The following is an 8,289-nucleotide window of genomic DNA, read 5'->3' as shown; positions in this document are numbered from 1 at the left end:
GAGAGTCACACAAGACAACACATCTTCTATGTTTCCATTTCAAGAGGATGTTAGCTAATCTAACCAAGCAGGGGATTTGCAATCAGGAGAATCCAGGTTCTAAGCCTGGGTCTGTCACCACCTTTACCAGGTAGTCTTTACAAGACACGTTATTTTATGACCAGATGGCTTGTATCACTGGCTGAACAAGAAATTTAACTTGTCAGCCATATACCCTAACTTTCCCAAAAAGAATTAACTGATTATTTCAAACATATTTTTAAACACCATACAGTGTTCTATACGTTGTTTATAGTTTATTAATTAAATAAATGCAAATAAAAACTATCTATGGAGCTCAATAACATATATTTATTAATTGTAAAATATACATACACACAGCAAGCCCATTTTCCCACTAGTACATATACATATTTCCTATTAGTATGTGACTTAATCATATCCTTGTAAGGAAAGACAAAGTAACCTTAAATTGAAAAAAAAAAAATAGGATTATTTTAGTTCAGGGTCTTTAGTCCCAGTTTGCAAAATCTTTCTCAAGTACTTCTTCTAAGGTTCTAATCAGATATGAGCTTTAAGTCTCAACTTGGACTTATAATAAAAAGCTTTTAGTTTTTTAATTCTAAAGTGCACAAAATGTTTTAATCCATAAAAGATACCAAGAGCAAATATAGAATAAAAAAGGTCTAATCCTAGACCCTCAGACACTGAGGTGATATTTTCACACCAATCTTTAAATAAAACTAAATTGAAATAAGCTGGACAGCTACTTGACTTTTAAGTAGTGTCTGCTTTTTATGCTGTGGTGGCTGTTGAAACATAATTCAAAGTAAAAATAATAATATTTTAATTTGAGGCCTAGTAATGCCTATACACTAACTTTGTTCCGCATATTAGCCATACCTGGTCTAGTCAAACACAGGTCAGAGGTTAAAGACAGAGCTTCAAAATCAAGACCAAAGTTTAATTGAGCCACCTACATAGACTTCTATATTGCAGCCACTTATTTTACCTCCTTAATGTCCTACTCTTTTGAGGCTCAGATAGTATGATTAGAATTTTAATATTAAGCTCTATAGGGTAGGTAATAGAGAAAAGTGCTAGTAAAATTCCTGGGCTAAGTTCTAGTCAATGTCTTTTGGAAAAAACAACAACATACTATTAATTGGTTAAGGTAAAAAACCCCACACAAATTCTGGTCCCCTTAACAACCATTATCTAAAACGATAAATGCAGAGCATGACTAGAAACCAAGAAATGAAAAAGCGAGAGCCAAATTGGTTTAACTCTCCCACCTAAAAGTTGAGGACCAGTGCTTTAGGAAAGATGTGTGTCCTGTGGGTTAATAATTTTGCACCTTGGTTACAAGATTTTGGGAAGGCCTAGGTGTTTGAGAAAATAAGAATACAGGAATATCTCTGGGCTTTTAGAAAGATACTCTATTTAATATCACCTTCAAACTACCAGTGGATAGGAGTAAAGTCGAGAACAATGTTCATCTCGTGCCCAAAGCCTCTTTGGCTGGGGAGTTCAGCAGGATTCGGCCCAGAGAAGAGTGACCAATCATAGCCAATGGGTAACCTTGCTTCCCATTTCCTAATTTTGTATGTATACCTCTTTTGTCAATGAGAAGTATTCAACTCCAAGGTATACTTACAAAATTCTCTTTTCCCACTCTTGTCCCAATCACATTCCTGCTCACAGGAACATTAGCCCCCGAATCACACACAGTGCAGAGGACTATCCAGACCCAGCTGTACCAAATCATTAGAAATAAAAAGGGTTCTTTGCAAACCTTGCACTTAATATGATGCTTAGAAGATCAGCAGAGAGGCAGATTCCCATGATACACTGATCAAACATCAACTATAATCACGGAAACCAAAGAAACACATCTATCCATAGAGAGCAGTCACATATCTTGTTAAAGCCTAGAAACAAGCAAGATTCTTAAATGTGTTTTTATAATTAGGTTAGGGTAAAGGAAACATTTTTTTTTTTTACTGATCCTAGTCTCTTTCATTTTTTTCAACTGATTCTAGTTTTTAGCACCCACATCCACCAAACACACTCTTAATAAATGTACACATTAATGCAAGTAACACACAAAGTTCAATGCATAAGTAACATAAACTTTTATAATCTTTCTCCTCTTTTTTACTTACTGTTAATCTTGGGTACCTTTAAATACACAACCTACTAGTAGTAAATATACACTCATGTAACGAGAACCATATCACCATTCTTTCATTTGATATATCCTGAAATAGCATCAGTGGACTTCAAAGGTGATGGGTAACAGTTGGGGAGGACCCTTGCCCAATCTTCCTTTGAAACACCTGCAAGTCATTGTCTCTTCTTCTGCAAAACATTTCTCAGAAAATGCAGGCAGTTCAGAAGTAAATGATCAAAACCATGTATATCTCCTCCTGGGATATCAGCACTTTTGTTCCAAGAGGATGTCATCTCAAATGGTAGAGCAGCACCTAAAAGCACAGGAGGCATACATTTTATGTAAAATATTTTATGTAAAATATTACTAGATTTCTATCCCACTTGTTTTCTCACATCATATTTACAAATATACAAAATATTTTCCCCAAAAAGACTACACAGCTTTAAATATGGGAAAGAAGACCTACCCTGTTCAGAACCAAACTGACATTCAGTGCTGGTGCTCCATCCAAGGTAAATCAGCCTCCGAGTCCTCTGGCAGGGGAGATCCTGGTACCTATGAATTCATAATCCAGCATTATAGGCTCCCAGTCATTATATGTCCCACACTCCCTGAAAACCCCTATTTTTGCTGTTCAGTTACCAGATGTTTAAAAGTAACTATTCATAGCTCAAATTACTTGCACAGAAGATGAAGGGGATGTTATTTTTTTTACCTCTTTGTTGATACATATATTATTAAAGTGTACTTAGGATGTGCCAGGGCAATACAAATCCACTACAAACCCCCTCCCCTACTTATTCTACACTTGATCTTAGCCAAAAGGCCGAGAAGCGATTCCCCTACTTATTCTAAAACAAACAATCAAAACAAAGAAAGAAATATTGGGGGGAGGGGGGAGGAGGGCGGGAAGCCCACTAAGGATTAAGGAGAGGAGTCAAAAATTTGAAGATGTGGCCTTTCATGTGGGGGTAGGCTTCCATTTTTGTTTTTTTCCTCCTTTGGCTTTGCCCTAGCCCCAGAGTAGTAAAGATGTGCAGCAGGCTAAAAGTCTGGAAGGAACCCCATCTTTATAGAGAAACCAAGAAAAGGAATCCCTGCAGGCCAAAAAGGATGGGGGAATTCTGAAGGGATGGTAACTAGAAAAAGAGATCCTCTAATTCTGTATATAAGCCACAGAAGTCTCAGTCCAACTCCTGCACATGGAAGAGATTTAGACCAGCACAGCAAAGGCTTACAAAACTAAACTGAGTTTGAATCACTTGCACAAGTCTCCTGAACTATACAAGTACAGGACAGGAGCAAACCAGGATAAGAAAGACTTAGAGAACTGATATTTGTACCAGTTCTCACAGAAGCTAAGGCAGAATTTACAATGTGAATCACACTTGGGTGACTTCCTGCTAAAACAAAAAGTTCAATGTTTTCCTGAGTATTATAACAGAACCCTGAGGCTACACAACATATCCACAATGTCCTAAATATAATAAAAAAATACAGGACATAAAAACATCCAGGAAAGTGTGATCAAGTCAATCAACAAATACCAATCCTGAGGTGGTTCAGATGTTGAAATATATATAGTGTGTGTATACTTATTTTTAAGTAGCCATTATAATTATGGTATATGAGATGAAAGAAAACATAATAAAATGAAGGGACAGGAATTCTTAGTAGAAGAGTAGAACTCTAAAACTGTCTAGTACTAAGTAGATATTTAGAATTAAAAAATAGTACTGAAATTTTTAAACTTGCCTGGATGGGCTTAATAGCAGAATGCAAATGACAAAGTAGAGAGTCAAAAAACTTTATAACAGATCAATAGAAATGACCCAGTCTTAAGAATAAAGAGAAAAAAGATTGGTGAGCATGAACAAATCCTCAGAAACCTGGGAGAAAATACCAAAAGGTCTAACATATGTCACTGGAATCTCAGAAGGAGAAAAGAGATTGTGGCAGAAAAAATTTTTTTGAAAAAATAAAGTCTATGAATTTCCCCAATTAGGTATAAGTTTACAGACTTAAGAAACTCATAAACCCCCAAACAGGATACATTTAAAAACATCTTTTAAAAATACAGCTATGCCTAGACATATGATACTCAACCTAATGAACACAAAGATAAAGGTTAAATCTTGAGAGCAACCATAGAAAAATGAAACATTCCATACAGGAAAATAATTATTCAAATACCTGAGAATTTCCCCCAAGAAATCACAGAAATCAGAAAAGAGGAATAACATCCTTATAGTCCTGAGAGAGAAAAAAAAAAAAATTTGAACAACCTACCAACTCAAATTTTATATCCAACAAAAATATACTTCAGGAACAAAAGCAAAATAAAGTCATTTTCAAATGAAGGAAAACTAAGAATTTATCACCATCCAACCTAGTCTGCAAGAATTACAATAAGTGAGATGCAAATCAAAACAACAATACGGTACCATCTCACACCTGTCAGAATGGCCAACATCAACAAATCAACAAACGACAAGTGTTGGAGAGGTTGCAGAGAAAAAGGAACCCTTGTGCACTGCTGGTGGGAATGCAGTCTGGTGCAACCACTGTGGAGAACAGTATGGAGTTTCCTCAAAAAACTGAAAATGGAACTCCCATTTGACCCAGTAATCCCACTCCTAGGAATATATCCCAAGAAACTAGAAACACCAATCAGAAAGGATATATGCACCCCTATGTTCATAGCAGCACAATCTACAATAGCTAGAATCTGGAAACAGCCTAGGTGCTCGTCAGCAGATGATTGGATCAAAAAACCATGGTACATCTACACAATGGAATATCATGCTGCCATCAAAAAGAAGGAATTCTCATCTTTTGCAGCAACCTGGATAGAACTAGAGAACATCATACTGAGTGAAATAAGCCAGTCAAAGAAAGAGAAATACCACATGACCTCACTCATTTATGGATATTAAAGAACATTATAAACTGATGAACCAAAAGTCAGATATAAAGATAGTAAAGCAACAAGCAGACTGTCAAATTACAGCAGGTAGGGTAGGGAGATCTGGGGGAGATAAGAGATCAACCGAAGGACTTGTATTCATGCATATAATTTCAACCAATGGACACAAAACTCTGGGGAAGGAGGGTATGTTTGGGAGGGGGGGCAATGTTAAAATATGTACACAGATAATAATTTAACTAAAAAAATAAAAATAAAATTAAAAAAATATATATTAAAAAAAAAAAAAAAAAGTTCAACTTAACCGAAACTGGTTTGGCTCAGTGGTAGAGCGTTGGTCTACAGACTGAAGGGTCCCAGGTTCGATTCCAGTCAGGGGCATGTAAGTTGGTTGCGGGCACATCCCTGGTGGGGTGTGTGCAAGAGGCAGTTGGTCGATGTATCTCTCTCATCGACGTTTCTAGCTCTCTATCTCTCTCCCTTCCTCTCTGTAAGAAACCAATAAAATATATTAAATAATAATAATAATAATAATAATAATAATAATTGCAAGAAGTAAGTTTTTCCTGTGGAAGGAAAATACCAGAAAAAACTGCAGCTTTAAGAAAAAAAAGAAAAAACAGAAATGGTAAGTAGTTAGGAAAATATAGACTACTTTTTTTCTCATAAATTCTCTAAAATATTTATGACTGTTTAAAGCAAAATGTATGATAGTGTAGTGGAGTTTTCAATGTATGTAAGTAAAATATATATGATTAACTTTAACATAAAGTTCAGGTTGGTGGCCCAGCCATAGTGGCTCAGTTGACTGAGTGTCGTCCTGTGCACCGAACGGTTGTCAGTTCAATTCCCAGTCAGGGCACTTATCTACCTAGATTGTGGGTTGAATTCCCAGGTAGATCATGCATGGAAGGCAACCAAGTGATGTTTCTCTCTCACATCAGTGTTTTTCTTTCTCTCTCTCTCTTCCTCTGTCCAAGTGTGTCTTTGGGTGAGAATAAATAAATAAAATTCTTTCAAAAAAAGTTCAGATTGGTGGGAAGGGAAATATATTTGTAATGTTTTTACATTTATAAGTGGCCTAATATTTGCTATAAGTAGACTGTGAAAATTATATATATATTGTAACCCCTAGACGAATGGCTAAAAAATAGTACCAAAAGATATCTCCCAAAAGTCAACACTAAAGATATTTAAATATGAAAGAAGACTGGAAAAGGAAAACAGAGGAACAAATAAGAAACAAATAAGAAAAAAAAGAAAACAGAGCTAGACCCAAACATAACATTAAATGTTAATGGCCTAAATATTCAATGCTAGTCAGAATTCTAAAGATATCCCCCTAAGATGCCCATCCCTGGTTAGTCAATCAAACTAGCTTAGTTTCTGTGTGAAGGGACTTTGCACATTAAATTGATGTTACTAATCAGCTACTACTCTAAAGTAGAGAGATTTTCTTGGTGGGCCCAATGTAATCACATCATCCGTAAAAGCAGAAGAGTGAATCAGGGAAATGAGGCAGAAGAGGAGGTAAGAGAGATTCAAAGAATAATAAATAAATAAATAAATAAAATCCAGCTAATGTTGCTGTCTTTGAAGATGGTGGAACTAAGCCATGGTTCCCAGGAATGTATAGCCTCTAGAAGTCGAGAACAGTCCCTGGGGATCAGCCAGCAAAGAAACAGGGACAACAAGGAAACAGGTCCCCCACCACATGGAACTGAATTCTGCCAACAACCTGAAGGAGCCTGGAAATGGATTCTCCCCTAGAGCCTCCAGAAAGAAATGCAGCCCTGCTGACATCTGGATTTCGGCCTGGGAGACTCTGAAGGAGAGAAGCAGCTTGGCCCAGGCTTCTGGCCCATGGAAACTGTGAAATAATAAATGGATATTGTTTTTAGTTGGAGTCATTTTTATCGGCAATAGAAAACTAATACACATTCCAATTAAAAGAATTGGAATTGGCAGAATGGATACAAAGGAAAGATCCTACTTATATGCTGTTGACAAAAGAAACACTTTATAAAAACCAGTTTGGTTGAAAGTAAATGAAAAGTAAAAAGATATATCATTGAAACATAAGTATAAGTAGGCTGGAGTGTCTATTTTAATCTCAGACAAAATAGACTTCTAGGCCTAGAGTACTATGAGTTAAAGAGAGACATCTCATAATAATAAAAGGGACATGTATCAGGAAAACAACACAATTTAAGTGTGCAAGTAATTAAAAAGAGATTAAAGTACATGAAGCAAAAATAAACAGATAAAAGAGAAAAATAGATAATTCCACAATTGTCGTAAAAGGTTTTGACAGTACTCTTTCAGCAACTGATAGAAGTAAACAACAAAAAAATCATTAAGGACATAGGAGATCTGAACAACAAACCACCTTAGTTTAATTTCACATTTATAGGACATTATATCCACTACCAATATAGACTATATGCTGTGCTATAAAACACATCTCAATGAATCTAAAAGGATCAAATTCATAAAAAGAATATTCTCTAACCACATGGAATTAAATTAGAAGTCAATAATAACAAAATATCCAGGGAAACTCCACATATCTAACCATTAGATAAACATTTCTAAGTAATTCATGGGTTAAAGAAGAAATTATGTGGGAAATAAAAAAAAATGTTTGGACTGAATGATAATATAACTGCAGCATATCAAAATGTGTGGGATAAAGCTAAAACCATGCTTACAGGAAAAAACATATAGTTGTGTGTATAAGTACCTAACGTGTAAGTGTGTGTGTGTGGGGGGGGAAATTATGCAACACTTTACTTATAAAAATCTATCTTACAGATTTTTCCAAAAGGTACAAGTAGTCTTTTATAAAGGTGAAAGTTTTGTGTTAAGTACAGAAATAAAACATAGTTCAATGTATTTTTATTAATAAAGTAAAAGTGCAGGGCAAGTCACACCGCATACCAGAAAGTCTTTTGCTTTCAGTCTTCTGGCGTTTCTCTTTCCTTCAGATTTTCTGTACATAAGCTCAGGTTATTTTGGTGTTAATTTGTGATTTTTGTTACACCAACTTTCTCCTTTATTGTAGCTTAAATACAACTGGAAATTAAGCAAGTACCTTGAGACTAAACGTGCAGAACCAATTTATATGTATAAAACGGTACGTTCAGCCCAGCCGGCATGCCTCAGTGGATGAGCATCAACCCCTGAA

The 8,289-nt window shown here is 35.6% G+C and overlaps 1 protein-coding gene across 4 annotated transcripts in view; it reads right to left on the bottom strand.

The window, feature by feature from the left end:
• Positions 1 to 337: 337 nt before the first annotated feature.
• The window catches only part of CDKL2 (cyclin dependent kinase like 2), a 34,475-nt gene continuing 26,523 nt past the window's right edge, over positions 338 to 8,289 (bottom strand). For 2 of the 4 annotated variants that reach the window (XM_036413563.2, XM_045571667.1), the window contains 3 exons: positions 6,841 to 6,972; positions 2,643 to 2,731; positions 338 to 2,486 (listed from right to left, as the gene is read on the bottom strand). In XM_036413563.2, the coding sequence (XP_036269456.1) occupies positions 2,666 to 2,731; positions 6,841 to 6,972 (198 nt within the window). In that variant the 3' untranslated portion in view covers positions 338 to 2,486; positions 2,643 to 2,665. The remainder of the gene's footprint in view (positions 2,487 to 2,642; positions 2,732 to 6,840; positions 6,973 to 8,289) is intronic. The other 2 variants (XM_036413589.2, XM_036413607.2) reach the window with 1 other exon arrangement.

This window comes from Pipistrellus kuhlii, unplaced genomic scaffold (assembly GCF_014108245.1).
Source record: "Pipistrellus kuhlii isolate mPipKuh1 unplaced genomic scaffold, mPipKuh1.p scaffold_m20_p_1, whole genome shotgun sequence".
Classification (NCBI taxonomy): domain Eukaryota; kingdom Metazoa; phylum Chordata; class Mammalia; order Chiroptera; family Vespertilionidae; genus Pipistrellus; species Pipistrellus kuhlii.
This window is presented reverse-complemented; position numbering and strand designations above follow the sequence as displayed.